At 43.4% G+C, this 19603-nt stretch overlaps 1 protein-coding gene across 1 annotated transcript in view; it reads right to left on the bottom strand.

Annotated features, from left to right (window-relative positions):
* Nucleotides 1-5058: 5058 nt before the first annotated feature.
* ADGRE3 (adhesion G protein-coupled receptor E3) overlaps nt 5059-19603 on the bottom strand; it is a 49986-nt gene continuing 35441 nt past the window's right edge. The window contains exons 9-16 of the mRNA XM_049877116.1: nt 19284-19451; nt 16713-16910; nt 16207-16442; nt 14997-15063; nt 13795-13886; nt 11213-11381; nt 7466-7564; nt 5059-5210 (exon numbers count right to left, since the gene is read on the bottom strand). Of these exons, the coding sequence (XP_049733073.1) occupies nt 5202-5210; nt 7466-7564; nt 11213-11381; nt 13795-13886; nt 14997-15063; nt 16207-16442; nt 16713-16910; nt 19284-19451 (1038 nt within the window). The 3' untranslated portion in view covers nt 5059-5201. The remainder of the gene's footprint in view (nt 5211-7465; nt 7565-11212; nt 11382-13794; nt 13887-14996; nt 15064-16206; nt 16443-16712; nt 16911-19283; nt 19452-19603) is intronic.

Below are 19603 nucleotides of genomic sequence, written 5' to 3' on the forward strand. Positions count from 1 at the left end.
TGAGTAATGGTGATGGCTTGGGCCAGGGACTATGGAGGTAAAAACAATTCTGGATCTAGTTTGAAGGCACAGCCAGTAGGATTTGTTGATGGACTGGATGTTGAGCGTGAGGGAAAGAGAAGAGTAAAGAATGACTCTAATGTTTTCAGTTTAAGCAACAGGAAAAGATGGAGTCACCGTTAACGGAGACAATGAAGAAAAATGTTTATGAACACAATACATTTAAATTTTGGTGGTTTTTAAACTCTTGCCGACGTTCTTAGAACTTCCCTTGTCAAGTGAGAAGTGGGTCAAGAGTAGAATCCTGCTTGTAGCAGATGTGGTCATATCATTCCCATGTCTTTAATTCTCACCTTCTTGGTGCATGCCAGCCTGAGTCCACTTGGTTTCCCGCATGGCAGGTGGGAACTGCCAGGGAAAAATGCTTCCTGGAACAGCCTGGACTTGATATAGGCATACCCCAGCTCCCTTGCCCCACAGGTGGAATAACTCAGAGGTGTGTGTTCCATGGTATCCCCCCGACACCGCCAGGCTCCCAGTGAGATTAAGCTCCAGTTGCCGACAGTGGTAGCCTGCTTAGTAACACATCCTTAACACCTTTTTACTGGCTTTCTTTCTCTGACTCACTTCTCCAATCACCTACTGGTGTTGTGGGATTGCCTCTAAAATAAACTACTTGAACTTGAATCTTTGTCTCAGTGTTTGTTTTGGGGGGAACACAAGCTAAGACACTACAGGGCAAGAGAAGACTAGCTTGCAAAGTTGTTCCAGTTTGCCTAGGACTGAGGGGTTCTTGGGAACCTGGATTCTCCGTGCTCAAACTGGGAAAGCATTGGGCAAATTCAGATGGGTTGGCCACTCCAATAGGGGAGTGAGGTATCAGGAAAAGGAGATCAACAGAGTCAAATGCGACCCAAGTTAAATAAATAAGACTGAGAAGCAGCCAGTGGACTTAACGTTGAGGAAGCCTTTGGCACATTGAGTCATTCTTTCAAGTGTTGGAAGCAGAAGTCAGGCTGCAGTGTGTTGAACAGTGAATGGGTGGGAGGAAGTGGAGACAGCACAGTGTAAATAACATTTTCTAGAATTTGGCTGTGAAGAGGAGGAGGGATGTAGAGTGGTTATTGAAGCAGGAGAGGAGGTTGAGGGAGGATTTTTTTGGGTAGAAGGGGCCTGAACATGTGTCTTCCCCCCTACTCTTTCAAAAACTTCTGTTATTCCCATACTAGATCTCCTAGATCTCCAGTTTGACTTTTCTTCTTCATGATTTTCATCCTTTTGCATTTTGTTCTGTGATTTGAGATGTTTGTTCCACATGGTCTTCTAAGCCACTAATTTAGCTCTTGACAGTGATCACCCAATTCTTTAATTCATTCAGCAGAATTTCCCATGCAGAAAGCATGCCTTTAAGCTTTAGAGAGCTTTTTTGGTGCTGTGCTTGAATATCCTTAAGTCCTTATTTTTAGTATTCTCATTTAAAGTTGGGGCCCGTAGCCCCTGGGTAAGCATTTGGCTGCTAACCAAAAGACTGGCAGTTCGAATCCACCAGCTGCTCCTTGGAAACCCTATACAGGCAGTTCTACTCAGTCCTACAGAGTTGCTATGAGTTGGAATCGACTCATGGTAATGGTTTTTGTTGAAAGCTGTTGTCTCTCTACTTTAGCAGCTCTATTTGTTGGATGTCAATTCAGATGAAGCATCCTTTTTTCAGCTGCTGGGCCTTCTCACATGTTGTCATTTTTTTGGGGGGGCCTCAGATATAGGGTCGAGGCAGTGACAGTTTCCCAAATGATGGAAGGAGGTGGGTTCTCCAGTCCAGTGGGTCCATGTGTGCACCAGTGAGTTGTGTAGAAGTGCCTCTCTGCTCCTCAATCCCCTTACTTCCTGCCAGATACAAGAACAGGGTTCTTCTTGGGGTTTTTCGGGACCAGAGAGACCATACACACATATACGCACACACTGCGGCTGATGCTGACCTTATCCAAGAAGTTCATAGACTCCTGTGGTCCAGACTTTCCCTAGGATGGATTGTGTCTTGTCCTCATCCCAGAGTACTCTTCAGCATGTCTCAGGGCTCTCACCTGGTATGTGGGGGAGAAATTCCAACTCCAGCTGTCCCTTCAGGGATTCTCCCAGAGACAGAAACCTTACTCCCACCCAACTGCCACGGGTCTCCAAAGACTTTTGGTTCAAAAAGGACAGATATATTGGGATTGGGAGGGGAGGGGAATCGAGACATGTTCAGTGGCTGTTTTCTTAGAATCTCCCGTTTCTCTCTCTTTAGCACAGGGGTTGGAAAACTACAGCGTGGAGACCAAATTCTGCCCGCAGCCTTTTTTTGTATGGCCAGTGAGCTAGGAATGGATATAGTCCCAGGTATATTTACATTGTTGTTGTTAGGTGCTCTCGAGTTGGTTCTGACTCATAGCCACCCTATGTACAACAGGACAAAACACTGCCCAGTCCTGTGCCATCCTTGCAATCGTTGTTACACTTGAGCCCATTGTTGCAGCCACTGTGTCAATCCATCTCGTTGAGAGTCTTCCTCTTTTTCACTGTCTACTTTATCAAGCATGGTGTCCTTCTCCATGGCCTGATGCCTCCTGATAACATGTCCAAAGTAGGTGAGAAGTAGTCTTGTCACCCTTGCTACTAAGGAGTGCTCTGGCTGTACTTGTTCTGAGTTGAATTTATTCTTTCTTTTGGCAGTCCATGGTATATTCGATATTCTTTGCCAACACCATAATTCAAAAGCATCAGTTCTTTGGTTTTCCTTATTCACTGTTCATCTTTCACATGCATATGTGGTCCTTGAAAACACCATGGCTTGGGTCAGGTGCACCTTAGTTTTCAAGGTGACATCTTTGCCTTTTAACACTTTAAAGAGGTTTTTTGCAGCAGATTTGCCCAATGTAGTGTTATTTGATTTCTTGACTGCTGCTTCCATAGGTTACTTGTGGATCCAAGTAAAATGAAATCCTTGACAACTTCAATCTTTTCTCCATTTAGCATGATGTTGCTGATTGGTTATTTACATTTATATATGCAATATATATTACATATTCTCTGATTTTATATCTATAGTCTATCTATCTGTCTAGCTACCATCTGTTTATCCAGTGTGTGTGTGTGTGTGTGTGTTTATGACAGAGAGTGTATATGGCCTGTAAATAATATTTACTATATGGCCTTTTACAGAAAAAATTTGCTGACTACTTTTAGCATATTTAAATACTACTGAGGAGGAACTGAAGAGAGGGCATGGGTGAGGTGGAAGAGAGAGGTGACAATCAATGAACGAAGGTCTCTGAAGAGGCAGTAGGGGATGGGATCCAACACACAGATGGAGGGGTTTGGCTTAGATAAGGGGAGGGGGCCTTTGCCCTTGTGGCAGAATGGAGGAGGAAGCAATAGGTACTGATGGGAGAAGGAAGCAAGGATGGGCATGAATGCAGATAAATTTGTAAGGGAAGTCAGGAAGTTGAGTTTCTGACTGCTTGTGTTTATTTGGAAACCCTAGTGGCACAGTGATTAAGAGCTATGGCTGCTACCCAAAAGGTCAGCAGTTTGAATCCACCAAGCGCTCTTTGGAAACCCTGTGGGGCAGCTCTACTCTGTCCTGTAGAGTTGTTATGAGTTGGAATCAACTCAACGGCAATGGGTTTGGTTTGGGTTTTTTTTTGTGTGTGTTTATTTTCTCTTTGAAGCAGAAGACAAGGACTTCTGCCTTATGTAAAGGGAAATGTGATGATGATTGAGGAAGGAGGTGGAAACCTGGAATTTCCCATGTGGGGAAGTCGACTAGGGATAGGCAGAGAGATCCCCAGGTAGCATGGAGGGTCTTGTTTAAATCAGAAAGCATGAATTTGTGATGGCTCCAAGCTGAGTGATCCTGGGGTCTCACTGCCTTGATGGAGAAATGGAGAACATACATAGTTCATGAGAAAGGATGCTTTGAGGCTGCAACCAGCAGATCCCCTGACTCAAAATGGCTTAATAATAGGGATTTGTTTGTCTTATATAGCAAAAAGTCTAAGGTTTGTTTCAGCAACTCAACAATGTCATGAAAGCCCAGATTATTCCCATTTTTCCATTCTTCCATTCTTAGTATTTCCATTATTTCTTTCTTCCAAGAATCATATTGTTTTATGACAACATCCAAAAGAAGGAAGTCATGGGCAGGCTCTCCTTGAATTGTCTTTGTTTTCATCAATGAAAAAAATATTTTCCAGTAGGCTTTTCTTATATCTCATTGGCTAGAAGTTGTCCAAATGTCCATCCTCAACCCATCTCTAGCAAATTAAACCAGGATTTTTCAACCTCAGCATTATGGATATTTGGGGATGAATAATTGCTTGGTGGGCTATCCTATGCGTCGTAGGATGTTTAGCAGCATCTATCCACTAAAAAAAAAAATTTTTTTTATCCACTAGATGGCAGTAGAGCTACCATCCCCAGTCATGATAACCAAAAATGTCCAACGCCAAATGTCCCTGTGTATGTGGGGAAATTGCCCCCAGTTGAGAACTGATGGCTTAGACCAATCTCAATTGACCCCTTAGGCCCAGGCACATTACTCTCCCAAATCTGAGAATAATCAAGGTTGTTGCTGAGTTGACAATCTGTGGTGCCTATCATAGTTGGATTGGTCTTAGATTGAGTGATTATAAGGATTCTGGGTAGGTAGAAAATGGACATATAAGTAGGGAATAGAATCAGAAAAAGGAAGCAAAGATGTTGAATAAATAGGAGAGAATTATTTGACGTGGTGGCTCATGAGATTTAGGCTGAATAAAAAGGAAGGTGAAGCCAAGAGGAAGCTCATGATTTGGGAGAAGCCAATAGTTTGAGGTGCTAGATGAGTTTCAAGAGCAATTTTAGGAGAGGTGAGAGTAAAAGCTAGATGAAAGACCTTGGAAGGGGCCTCCTCAGTTACAAAAAGGCAAGGAAGTATTTGCAACGGGCATAATTTGGGTATCCAGGTCCAACATTGCCTGGACACATCATAGCAAAGAGAAATGCAATTCAACACATATTATCAGGAGCAGCACCACACTATGCAGAAGAAACACTTTTAGAAGTAAAGATTAAATATTTCCTCCAAGGATGATATGTGTAATGAGTCCACTTGCCCTGAATTTATTCTTCATGATGCCAGCCAGATCCGTGGAGTTGAATGTTGTACTCTTAATATTTTCTCTTCATTTTTCCTGCAAACCCCCCCACCCCCGCAAAAGAGATGTTTAGGTTAAAGGTGGTTATAAGGATAAAAACAAAAAAAAAATAAATAAATAAAAAAACAAAAGCTGAATGAAAGGTCAGGAATGGGTTAAAGGCAGAGAGCTTCATTTAGCAGACACGTGGGCAAAATGGCACATCTTCCAACATTTAGAGTCCTAGGGCAGGTGCGATCTTTTTAGCTTATGTTGGGAGGACTTTTCAACAACCCAGGCCAAAGAATTCTACCCTTTGAAAAATTTTCGGATATAGTGTTTCACACAGAATTTTTGGCTCTCGGAATGTTGTTGTTTTTCTATGAGGATAGGCTAGACTCTAAACTCCCTGAAGACAGTAACTGAGTTGGTCTCGTTTCTTTCTGGATGGCCACTGCCTAGCAGAATGCTGACACATTGTCGAACTTCGCAAGTATTCTTTTTGGTTCCCACAATTACAGTTAGAAGACTTATTTAGATGTGGAGCCAGCATCTCCTGTAGCAGCCCACGGGCATAGCTTCTAGTAGTCCTGGCAAGAGACCCAGCCAGTTATAAGAGTCATTGTATGCAGGAAGCCCAAAGTTAATGACTTCCCTCCAGGAGTTTCAGATTCATTGTCTGGCCATTTACCAGTTACGCATAATTTTTACAATAAATAATGCTGTCTGGTTACACAGCTGACTTCCTTCTTTATCTAGTTTCTAGGGGAACAGAGCCAGAAAGTTAAACAAAGATCAAGTTTGTCTACAGAGAAAGAGAAAGGCTTCTAACTCTTTACTCATATCCTGTGCCTGGGGAGGTGGAAAAAAGAGCTTAAGAGATTCTTTTAATTAAACCTGATGTATTTCTTACAGGGAGATTCATAGTGTTTATTTTATATTTTCCCTTTTCAAAGATATACTCATCTTTTAGTTTCTTGAACGTTAAGTAATCATAAAAACAAACCTCCTTATTTCACCTTATTTCACTAGCAACCTGGGTGTGAGTGGCTTTGGGAATTATTTTGGATTATCTGGGAAATACTTTATAGGCCACGGTCAGTTGTCAGCACCTAGCACGATTTTACCCTGATTGAGAATGATTAAGCCTGATATTCATAAAAAGTTTTCAGATTCCTTGACAGAGTCCCTTTTCCTCTTGGCCCTTGTGGAAAGACATAATTAATTCACCACCCCTCTGGCACAATGGTCAAGCACTTGGCTGCTAACCAAAAGGTTGTAGGTTTGAACACACCAGATGTTCTCTGTGGGAGAAAAGACCTGGTGATCTGCTCCCATAAAGAGTACAGCCGAGAAAACCCGAGGGGGCAGTTCTACTCTGTCCCACAGGGCTGCTATGAGGTGGAATCCGGTCAATGGCACACAACAACGACGGCCCTCCAATAAAAGACAGAAGTTTCTTTAGTGACCTTGATATAGCTTTTCACTGCTAAGGAAAATCCCAAATTATCTTAAGAAATACAGAAGGTGATTTAGCAGAATTTTCTCCATGTAAACAAAGTATTCAGAGGCTCTTTGGTGAAGGCATGAAACCAAACAAGATAGGAAGTGAGTTTATGGATTTAGAGCTTTGGAGCCCTTCTTGCTCATTCACACATGCCTTCTTGGAAGTATTTTCTATTTTCTTTCTAACAGGGCAAACAAGAAAGAACTACGAAGAGAAGTCTCAGATCAGGCTAGAAGCTCATTCCTTGTGTGCTGAGCCTGAGTTAGCGCAATGGAAGAATAGATGAATACCAGCGACTGAGTTCCAGAGGTGTTCCCTTTCTAACAGGGCCATTTCTTCCCCTGGAAAGCCCCATCATTCCCTGCATGCTTTCCCTATAATTAAGTAGAGCATCTCAGGTGGGATCCCTGTCACAGAGCCCTTTCCAGGCTATCTGCCGACTCCACTGGGCCCATGTCCACCTTTCTACAGGATGGTGGAGGTTTGGGGGATGATGACTACCTGGTACTTATGTCTCCTTTCATAGGGTTCTACTTGACATGGACACCACACGGTGTTGCCAATGTTTTACCTTGCCTCTTTGCATGCTGTGGACATATGCAAAAGTCAGTTCAATATTGTTAGTGAGCAGAGAAGAGTAACTGAGGAAAAATATCTGAGAATGAGAGATACAAACCAAGTGTTCAGGACAAGAGTATAACTCTTCCTTCTACTTTCCATTAAAGGAGCTCTGGACTAAGACATAGAGAGGCAGTTAGGGACATCAAGGGGGTGAGACAGTAGAAAAAGCCACAGGTTCTCTTACTTTTGAGTCAGGACCAAGCTTGCTGGAAAGTGTATAAATCTCAGGCTCTGACTTCGATTTCACGATCTCTCTAAACCACGTTTGGTATTGTTTTCGGACCTGGAACATCAAAGGAAATACCAAGATGGTTTTTATTAAATTGGTGAAGAGGAGAAAAGAGGGTGAGTGAGAAAGAGAAGAGACTTATTATTAAAACATTTTTTTCATATTACAGAAAGGTCCCTGGGTGGTGTAAACGGTTTGGACTTGGCTGCTAACTAAAAGGTTGGCAGTTCAACCCTACCCAGCGGTACTGCAGAAGAAAGGCTTGGCTACCTGCTTCCATAAAGATTATAGCCAAGAAAACCCTATGAAGCTCAATTCTACCCTGTAATACATGGGGTCACCATGAGGCAGAATTCACTCCATGGCAATTTTTTTTTTGTTGTTTCATATTACAGAATACATCTTTGTTATAGAAAGTGTACAAAATATGCGTATGCAAAATAAAGAAAATAGAAGTCACATATAACTTCTCAATCTAGAGAATGCTACTGATAATGTTTTGGTGGTCTCCTTCCAACTGTCTTTGTTTGGGGTCCCCCAGAAGCCTGACACAAGGGTTTTAGTGTAAGAAGCTTATCTGGGAGCTGATTCCAGGGAAAAAAGAGCAGGACATTTGGGAAGTGAGAGAGGTAAGAGAAGGCAGCCAGTAAAGGGTGTATTTTTATCAAGGAAGTTTCCACTATGGGCAACCAGGGCTCAGTTCCGTTAGGGACCTCAGGGAGAAAGCATAGGACCTGCACCTCAGAGTCGTTCCATTCATGGGGCTAGGGAGCTGGGGTATTGACCCACCAACTCTCGTGAGACATTGGTTGATGGCCGCTCTCAGAGGACATTACTCTCTGGCACCATCAGCTTGTCTTGTACAGTAAGACCTCCACAGGCAGAGACTCATAGGTACTTGTTTACTTTAGAAAACCTGAGGCTTGTAGAGGGGAATGCCAAGGGGATGTGGGAGGGCCACCGACAACATCTTCCATACCAAGGTTTCCTAGGCTTGGCACTATGAACATTTTGGACTGGATAATTCTTTTTGTAGTTGAGGGCTGTTCGTGCACTATAGGATGTTTAGTAGCATCCTTGGCCTTTACTCACTTTATGCTTGTAGCATTCCTCCAATTGTGACAAGCAAAAACGTCTCCAGATACTGCCAAATCGCCCCTGCGGGGGGGGGGGGGGGCGCAAAATAGCCCCCGGTTGAGGACACTGTGCTAAACCTTATACACCTACACGTAAATGAATATATAACTATAACATATACATTTTCATACACGTTATATAAACAAAATGGAACCCTTCTGAAGTAATGTTTCATAACTTGCATTTCCACTGAATATATTTGGAATGTCCTTCCCATCATAGTATATTCTCTGGCCTGGACAAAGATGAACATGTGAATGGTCTAAGCCTGTGCTCTCTGAGGATCGTCTGCTGTGCCAGCTCAATTTCTTCCCCTCCCTCACCCACTGAGGAGCTGTTTGGTTCTTCAGGTCCCTGGATGCCGAGTGAGGAAAAGAAAGAGGGAGGAGGGAAAGAAAAAGGGGGACGGAGGGAGGGTGAGTTACAGAGCAGGGGGCAGGGGAGAAGCTGGGGGTGGGAGGTAGCTTTTGGGGGGGAATTTTGAATAAAGGAGGGCCAGGACAGCTATGAGGGAGAAGAAAATGTCTGGGAAAGGAAAGGAATATGCCTGAACCGTGTGCCCTCTTCATGGTGTTTGAGAAGAGCACGTCAAGAACTTGAGTGCTTTTGCATTTCTCCTGGTTGATGGATGAAGTTTATTTGGCCATTATGCGTCCTGATCCACACTGTGTGGATCCCAGCTTCATTGGGGTTTCAGGCTTTTATAACATTATTTTTAATGGTTGCATAGTTTCCTGTTCTATAGATGTAGTATAATTTAACTGTAGGTAGAAGTATGCCAACAAAGTTCAATCGCATACAGTGGAACTGCATTTTTCCTAGGGTTAAATTCCAGAGCCAGCACACTGCTCAAATTATCTGCGCACACCTCTTAGGAAAGCACCATGTTGGAGGCTGATCCCAGTAAGTCCAAAGCAGTCAGTATTTTGAGAGTGTTGGAATACATTGTTTTCTTTCGTTCGCTGCAGACAGATGAATAGGCCTTCATTTAACAGCCATATTGAATAAAAAATAGCTATCTTTAAAAACTAGAAGCTCACACTGTGAGATGTCTCAGGGGCTGGAACAAACTGAGGGAAAAGTAGATGTAAGTCTTTTGCATTGTGCTCACTCAGGGCATACATCCATTGAGAGGAGCTGCCTGCATGTTTCTTTGGCTGAACATGCAAGCTACACTTGCTTATAATGAGAAGGATGAATGGATGGAAAGAGGGATAGATAAATGGGTAGATATGTAATAATGCAAACATAGCACAATGTTAATTATAGCATTTAGGTGTTCACTGCAACATCATGATAAACAGAGAAAGGATTGAAGTTGTCAAGGATTTCATTTTACTTGGATCCACAACCAACACCCATGGAAGCTGCAGTCAAGAAATCAAAAGACGCACTGCATTGGGCAAATCTGCTGGAAAGGACCTCTTTAAAGTGTTGAAAAGCAAAGATGTCACCCTGACCCAAGCCATGGTATTTTCAGTCGCATTATATGCATGTCAAAGATGGACAATGAATAAGGAAGACCAAAGAAGAATTGACGCCTTTGGATTGTGGTGTTGGCAAAGAATATTGAATATACCCATGGACTGCCAAAAGAAGGAACAAATCTGCCTTGGAAGAAGTACAACCAGAATGCTCCTTAGAAGCAAGAATGGCGAGACTGCGTCTACATACTTCAGACATGTTGTCAGGAGGGATCAGTCCCTGGAGAAGGACATCATGCTTGGCAGAGTACAGGGTCAGTAGAAAAGAGGAAGACCCTTAACGAGGTGGATTGACACAGTGGCTGCAACAATGGGCTCAAGCATAACAACAATTGTAACGGTGGCGCAGGACCGGCCAGTGTTTCGTTCTGTTGTGCATGGTGTCGCTATGAGTTGGAACTGACTCGATGGCACCTAACAACAACAACATTATGTGATTTCATTGTAGAACTATTAAAACATATTAGTACAGAGACTATGCCAACACATGGAAATTGAGGATTCATGTTAAGTGATGTGGTGAATTGCATTATTGATCTCAATCATTCACTTCTGTGCAGTAGTATTATACCCTTATCCTAGCCTCACAGTGGGTGGAGTATTCTTCTCCTACTGACTTTGGGCTTGGTCATGTGACTTGCTTTGGACAATGCGGTATTAGCAGATGTGATGCAAGGAAAAGATTGAAATGGCCTGACCCAGTAGGGTTTGCCTCCTGTGCCAAGCCAGGCCAAGCCCAGCCATGATCAGCTGAGCCCCAGCCGATCTGCAACCCCAGAATGAGAAAAATAAATACTCATTGTTTAAGCCATTGAGATTTTGAGGATTTTTGTTACACAGCAATAACAACTGACTACTGCAAATGGAAAAGCTGAAGAAAAACACAATATTTCCTTGATGTAGCAATTCCTTACTTTCTGAAGATATTTTACAGTCAACAGCATCTTAAAATAGAGGACATTTGGTCTACATACTGATTACAAGCCCATACGGAATTTAGAGAACAGAGCTTTAAGCGTTGATTAATATCTGTACTTCCAAACTTTTCTTAACTTTAAAACAATAAACAGTTGATGTTTACCTGCTGGCTGAGGAGGCAGTAGACCAGGAAGATGAAGACGCCCTGCAGGCTGTTGATGATGGTGAAGAGGTAGGCCATGACCTGGGCAGCTGGGCCCACCTGCAAGATACCCAAACTCCAGGTGCAGCCCAGGATGAAGAGCTGAGCCATCGCTTTGAGTGTCAGCATCCTGAGAGGAGTCAGAAATGATGCTGTCAAAAACCTAATAATGGGGATGAACACCCCTATGGTGCAGTTGTTAACGGTGAGGATTCTGGAGCTAGAATGTCTGGGTTTAAATTCAAGCCCTGGCACTAACTAACTGTGTAAACTTGGGCAATTTACTTTACCTTTCTGTAACCTAGTTTCCTTATCTTTGTAATAGCCCTACCTCATAGGTTTGTTGCAGAGATTAAATGAGAGTTTAATATATGTAAAACATATAGGACAGTATCTGGAACAAAATTAGCTCTGGATATATGTAAAGCATTCTAAAACTGGGTGTTCTTTATCTCTCTCTCTTTAAACACACAGGGTCAACAGAGGGTGCTATTAATAATTACAATGGGCCAACAGGAATAAATTGGAGTTGTTCCAGGCAAACTAAGATGTATGGCCACCCTACTTATAAAAACAACAACAACAACAACAACAAAAAACCCAAACCTGCTGCCGTCGAGTTGATTCCGACTCATTGTGACCCTATAGGGCAAAGTAGAACTGCCCCATAGAGTTTCCAAGGAGCTCCTAGCAGATTTGAACTGCTGACCTTTTGGTTAGCAGCCGTAGCACTCAACCACTATGAGTATATAAAAAACCAAAACCCATTGCTGTAGAGTCGATTCCAAATCATAGTGTTTCTAGGAAGCTGCTGGTGGATTCGAACTGCAGACCTTTTGGTTAGCAGCCGAATGCTTAACCACTTTGCCGCCAGGGCTCCACTTATAGTACATACGTATATCCTTAATTTATTAATATAATATAAATGAGAAAAGCTGGTTGAGGAATGATTTGTACAGTGTGATCCTATTGTATACATGCCTGTGTCTGTTCTATAGAAAGTGCACAGATAAAGGCCTGACAAAGTGTCACAATGTCGTAGCATACTGTTTGTTAACTCTGGTTTCCTTGGAAAGTGGAAGTAGCAGGCAAAGGAGGAGTTAGTCATTTTCAGTTTTTACTTTAAATATTTTGAAAAAATTTCCGAAAATTTAATAAGCCTGTCATATTTTTGTGATTAAAACAGCAACAACAACAAAGATACATACAAATTAAAATGGATGCTGCAAAAGTAAAATTCTCATAGCTCCAACTTTTTTGGGAAGGATTTAGATTAAAATATGATCTTGTATAATAATACACAAGATTATATTTTAATCTAAATCTTTCTTGAACCTATTATACCCAACTATAGATACACTTTTAAATTTGCTACAAATATCTAACTTGGGTCTACGTCCACACCACCCTGAACACGTCCAGTCTCGGAAGCTAAGCAGGGTAGGGCCTGTTAGTACTTGGATGGCGAAGAATGTTGAATATACGATGGAGTGCCAGAAGAATGAACAAATCTGTCTTGGAAGAAGCACAGCTAGAATGCTTCTTAGAAGCAAAGATAGTGACACTTCATCTCAAAGACTTTGGACATATTATCAGGAGGGACAGGTCCCTGGAGAAGGCCATCATGTTTGGTAAAGTAGATGGTTGATGAAAAAGAGGAAGACCGTCAATGAGATGGATCGACACAGTGCCTGCAACAATGGGCTCAAGTATAACAACGATTGTGAGGATGGCGCAGGAATGGGCAGTGTTGTACACAGGGTCGCTATGAGTCAGAACTGGCTTGATGGCGCCTAACAACAACAACAAAGCTAACTTGGTCCCTACCGGCTGGGTGGGTACAGTTTTGTTGGGCTATCCTTCAGTAGCTCAATTCTTAGGATTCCTATAGACTTTAAGCTGTCAGTGACTGATGGGTTAGCAAACCCGAGTTGGTTGTCTTTGACAAAGAAAGAGCACCCCTGTATGCATCTTGTGTTGGGTGGCAGAAACTGCTGGTTTTGTCATTCTCCTCTCCTTCCTTTTTCCTTTTAGTAGTAAGTCCCTTCTCCCTTTGAGTTCTATCAGGGCACATGGATGCCCAGCTAGAGACTATATTTCCCAGCCTTCTTTGCAGTTAGGTGTGACTGTGTGAGCAAGATTAGCCAATGGGAGATGATCAAATGTGGACTGTGCAACTTCCATGTCATCTCCTTGCCATGGATGGGATACTGACAAAGACAACATCCTAGGGGATGCTGGAGTGACAGATGGAAAGAAACTGAGTCTCTGGATCACTTTGTGGAGCAGAGCTTCCTTACCAACTCTGGAATGTTCACCTCTGGACTGTGACATGAGAGTGAAATAAGCTTCTACCGCACTCTGTTTTGGGTCTTTGTTTCTTTTTAGCCTGTACTCTAGCTTGTGAAAGTGGAAGATTACAGGGGCCTTGCTAGTCCCTGGATCCTGACAGTGGGGTGTGTGTGTGTGGGGAAATGCAGGAGGGAGGAATATTGGGTGGGCAGAGAAAAGGAGAGTGAGAAGGACCATTTGTCGCATCTTACTTTGTGTTCTGGATGGTTGACACTTCACTGTTGAGGGAGGAAATTTTTCTTTTCAAAATCCAAAGGACGAAGAAAAAAAATACTAAATTTATCTGCAGGGGTGACACAAAGAGTGCAGAATGCAAGTTAAAATATGTACCATGTCAAGTGGCAAAAGTTGTGTGATAGATATATTTATAAAAACAACAACCAAAAAAGAGCAGCTACCGAGGCTGCCTATGTACAAGCAAACACCTCATGGGATTTGGTTTCTTGGTTTGGTGGTTTAGGGTCATGATTTCATAGGACACCTCAGTCAACTGGCCTACTACTGTGTTTAGCGCTTATGTTCTACCTCCTAGTTCGTTGCGTAGTGACTATGGTCTTAAAAGCTTGCAAGAGGCCATCCAAGTTACGACAATTGGACTCTATTTGCCTGGAGCAGCAGCAGAAGAAGGAGACCCAGGAATTGGAGGAGGAATTGGACTGCAGGTCTGATTGCCTCCATGAACACCTGCCTCCTTTGACATAAGACCAGAACAGGATGGTGTCTAGCTACCATTACGGAACATTTTGATCAAAAGTTCTATAGAAGAATCTTGATCAAAGCTTGGAAAATGTAGAACAGAATTTAAAATTGTCATGGAATCCAGACTTTCTGGATCCATGAGGCTGGACGAACCCCCCCCCAAACTATTGCCCTGAGATAATCTTTAAACTTTAAAGCAAAAATATCCCTGGGGTCTTCTTGAAACCAAATAATAGTTTTGCTTAACTAGTAAAAAATATCTACTTTGCCTTTTTAAGAACTATCTATGTGGGATCAACAGTGGCTTAAAAGATTAGATGGGAAACTTGGGGTACAACGAGTTTAGGTTAATGGGGGAGAAATAAATGGGAAAAGGAGGGTGAGAATGGTTGCATGGTTGCACAACTTGAAGAATGTGATGAATGTCACTGAATTGTTCATGAAGAAATTGTTGAATTGGTGTATGCTCTGCTGTGTATATTCTCAACAACAAAAAATAAAATAAATTAAAAAAAATGTACCGTGTCCACAGGGAGTTGCACACACCTCCTACCTTCTTGGGCATGGGTTGGAATAGGTGGCAGGTGGAAAATCAAACCATACATCCGAGAAAATGTATGTCCCTGGTGCTATCTTGCACCTAGTACATGTGGAGTTTCTCCTTTGGTCAGGAATGTTGGAGCCACATACTCACACAGATAATGGCGCAGATGGGGCCGAGGAAACCCCAGATGAATCCATGGTGCAGATGTAGCCAGCAGCTGGGAAAAATGAGAAAAGTGAAGCGGGGGAGATCAGAGAAAACACATGAAATGAACATAAAGTGATGACACTTTTCCAACAGAGGAGCACTGAAAGTAGCAGCTAATGCTACCCCGCGTTACTACAGAACCGGTTGCTATTGAGTAGATTCCAACTCATGGTGACGCCATGTGTGTCAGAGTAGAACTCTGCTCCATAGGGTTTTTGATAGCTGATTTTTTGGAATTAGATCACCAGCCCTTTCTTCCGAGGTGCTACTGGGTGCCAACACTTCAGTTAGCAGCTGAGCATGTTAATAGTTTGCACCACCCAAGGACTCCGTATCTGTACTGCGTTAAGCATTTTGTGAGCACAGTCCCTGTTATGAATTGAATTGTGTTTCCCAAAAAGATATGTTGAAGACCTTAACCCCTGTACCTGTGAATGTACCCCTGTTTGGAAATAAGGTCTTTGAAGATCTTATCAGTTAACACGAGATCATACTGGAGAAAGGGTGGGTCCTAGTCCAATATGAATGTTGTCCTTACAAAAGAGGAGAAAAGCCCAGATGGGCCATGTGATGAAAGAGGCAGAGATTCGAGTGACAGCATCTACAAGCTAAGGAATGCCAAAGATTGTCAGGAACCACCAGAGGCCGGAAGAGGCAAAGAAGGGTTCTCCCCTAGAGACATCAGGGAAGGCCCTGACAACACTTTGATTTCGTACTTCTGTTATCCATAACTGTGAGGCAATATATTTCCGTTGTTAGAAGTTGCTCACTTTGTGGTACTTGGTATTTTTTACAGCAGCCCTAGGAAACTAATACACTCCAGCTGAATTTTCACACCAGCACTGTGAGGTTGGGACAGTGGGGATAACTGTTATCCCTATTTCACAAATGAGGAGACTCAGACTTGAGAACTCAAGAGCCCAGAGCATGGGAGGGACAGAGCTGGGATGTAACTGCAAAGCTCTCTCCCTCCAAAACCCAAACTCTTACCGCCATCTTACCTGCTTCCCTGGGAAAGGGGTTAGAACAGTTATAAAGGGGAATGTGGGGTGAATTTGATATGTTTATTCCAATCATCATCGTTAACACCACTCCCAAAAAGCTTTCAGGAAATACGTAACTGTCCATGGCATGGGATGGGAGTTAAGTTTACCGTTCAGGTGTTCCATAAAGGTGAGGTCTGGAAGCTGCAGAAACTGTCACAATCACGGCCGGAACTCCGTAGCCCACAGGGAACATGAGCTTCCTCATGAGTTTGTTTATACCAGAGTAGTTGACCACTGTCAGGTTTCTTGCAGTGAGGAAGAGGTGCAGGCCCACCAGCAGCATCCAGGTGAAGGCAGCCAGGTACAGGTAGTGTAAGGCACCTGCAATGATGGCACACAGCACCTGGAGGAGGGAGAGTAATCAGGAGGGGCCGTCAGGGTGGAGTGCAGCCCAAGAACCTCTCTTTCATCCTGGCATTGAGCTCAGAGCACCTGAGTTTAGACCAAAGTTCTCAAAAGTAAAGGCAAGGAAAGCACTGCCCACCTTGGGACCAATCCCTCCAATGTTCCTTGGGCCTAAGGATAGTTTAGCAGGATATCAGGAACAGCATGGCTCCATGAGCCCAGCCTCTCCTGGGGCAGGGCAGGGAGTCCTTAGGGACACCGTCAGTACCTGGGGCTCAGTTCGGTCAATCCCGACGAGGAAGAGGAGGTGGGCCAGGAAGAGGCAGAGAGAGAGCTGCAGATTGAGTGAGGTGCTGATGTTCTGGATGGCTTTGCACAGGAGGAAGGTGACAGCTGCCAGGAGAAGGCACAGCAGAGAGAGGCCCAGCCCCACATAGGTGATCACAGCCAGCACAGGATCTTCCTCCTGGGACCCAGCAAAGAGGAGTTCACAGTCATACTCTCCTGCTCTGGGATGATAATTTTTCTCTCTTGGAGTGGGGCACCCCAATACAAGAGTGAAGCTTGATGATGGAGAGTATGAGAAATGTCTACCAACTATGTTTCGCTCCCAAAGAAATGCAAGAAATCCTGCGTAGCAGAGGCCATTCTGTTATCCTCTCCATGCTCACCAGTACCTGCCCTCTGGCTGTTTACTGTGAATGCTGGTGACTCTCTGCCTGGGGGTATTTTTCAAGCCGCATGGGCATACTTGGACATACCAGAGCAAGTCACAAGTGCTGGGGAGTTAATGTTCCTGGAAGCTGCCATTAAACAATAAGTTAGGGAATTGGTAGGTAAATACTCCAGCATCCTGGCTCTTGGGTGAGATGACTCTGAGGTACGTGTTCTAGTCTTTGTCCTAGAGTGCTCTAGTGGGACTGAGGCCCTGTTGCCCATGATGATGTTAAAAATTTTTATAGAGGGAGGAGTTAAAATGGCTTCTAAACAGTGAGAAAATAAATTTCTGTTTGTTGAAGCCACCCACTTGTGGTATTTCTATTATAGCAGCACTAGATAAATAAGACACCCCTCATTCACTTTGCTCCAACCACACCTTTGGAACACTTCAAGTTTGTTCTCTCCTCAGAGCTTTTACACCTATGGTTCCTCTTTTTGGGAGGTACTTCCTCAAGACCTTCTACTGACTTAAAAAAAAAAATTGCGGTAAAATTCACATGGCATAAAATTCACCTTTTTAAAGAGAAAATTCAGTGGCATTTAGTGTCTTCACAACATTGTGCAACCACTACCTCTACCTAGCTGCAAAACATTTTCATCACCCCAAGAGGAAACCCTGTACCTATTAAGCAGTCACTCTCTATTCCCCTGTCCCCCCAGCCCCTAGCAACCACAAATCTGAATCTGCTTTCTGTCTCTATGGACTTACCTATTCTGGATATTTCATATGAATGGAATCATACGATAGGTAACCTTTTGTATCTGGCTTCTTTCACTCAGCATCATGTTTTCAGGGTTATCCATGTTGTAGCAAGTATCAGAATTTTACATCTTTTTATCTGTTGATGGACATTTGGGTTTTTTCCATCTTTTGGCTATTGTGAATAGTGTGGCTATGAGCGTTTGTGAACAAGTATTTGTTTGAGTACTTGTTTTCAAGTACTTCTTTCTCTGGGGTATATGCCTAGGAGTCGAATTGCTGGGTCACATGGTAATTCTGTGTTTGACTTTTTGAAGAACCACCAACTGTTTTCCACAGTGGCTGCATCATTTTACATTTCTATGGATGAGGGTTCCAATATTTCCACATCCTTGACAACTCTTGTTATTTTCTTTTTTATTTGATTCTAGCTTTTCTAGTGAGTATGAATGGAGCCCTGGTGGCACAGTCATTTAAGCGCTCAGCTTCTAACTTAAAGGTCAGCAGTTTGAACCCTCTAGCCACTCCATGGGAGAAAGATGTGGTAGTCTACTTTTGTAAAGATTTACAGCCTTGGAAACCCATTGGTGCAGTCTACTGTATGAGTGGGAATTGACTCAACGGCAAAGGGTTAGTGGTATCTCATTGTGGTTTTGAGTACTGATGAAGCCTCTGCTGAGGCTTCCCCTGCTCCGCTGCAGTTCCCTGCCCCCTTGCAGCCCGCCAAACTGTGGCTTCTAACTGCAGTTTGGCCCTAACTGCAGTTTGAATTTGGCGCCAGAATCCCGAATGCCTGAGCCAGGATTTTGGCTCCTGGGCAGGACCTGAAGAGCTGTGTCCTCAGTCTGTCCTTGGTCCTGAGAATCACCAGAGAGGAAGATATTTTCCAGCATATCACAGCGCCTGAGCCCATTTGCAAAGCAAAAGGTGCCTTCCTTTGTAGCATGATTCAGCATCTGGACCTCCAAATGCGGACATGGGAGGGGTCAGGGTGGAGAGTTCAGGGCACCAAACCCAATCTCCAGATGCCATTAGAAATAAAAAGCTCCCCAACCCCTCAGATGGGGAGCTCATGGTCTTTTGGCTGCTAGGTCCCACGTTGCTCCTATGTGCACAGACAATAAGTTGCTACTTTCTGTTTCCCTTGCAACTGGTGGTGTGGTGGTCACCTTATTTTGATTGGCTAATAGGACAGGACAAGAACCCATGTTCAGTGACACTGACTCTTTTTTAATATTCAGATTTCAGCTCAAATATTTAGTTCTGTTAGAGGACCTCTCTGACCACTCTATGTAAAGTCACATGCCTTTCCCAATCAATCCAGTCACTTGCTTTTTTTCTTTTCGCTTATAGCACTTATTACTATCTAATAGGTGCTCACGAAGTATTTGCTGGAGGAATTAAACATTTACATTGTACCTGGCTTGTGAAGGCCATGAGGACCGCGAAGCTGGACAGGTGGGTGGAGTTGCATATGGTGTGACTTTCGTTGACGTGTATCAGGAAACAGCCGTCCATGGACCAGCGGCCGCCGTTCTTGGAGCTTTCCCAGTAGACACAGAAAGCCTTTTCGCTATTGGGCTTCATCTGAAAATAGAATGGGCTTATCATCTTCTTCCTCAGGAGGGACAATTGTCAATGTCTATGCCTGCCTGAATGCCACACTGGAGACACATGGGTTAGGAATGACTCAGGTGATTTTGATTTTAAGTGAATATGATGGCTGCCAAGACTGCTGC

The sequence above is a fragment of the Elephas maximus genome, chromosome 3 (genome assembly GCF_024166365.1).
Source record: "Elephas maximus indicus isolate mEleMax1 chromosome 3, mEleMax1 primary haplotype, whole genome shotgun sequence".
Lineage (NCBI taxonomy): Eukaryota > Metazoa > Chordata > Mammalia > Proboscidea > Elephantidae > Elephas > Elephas maximus.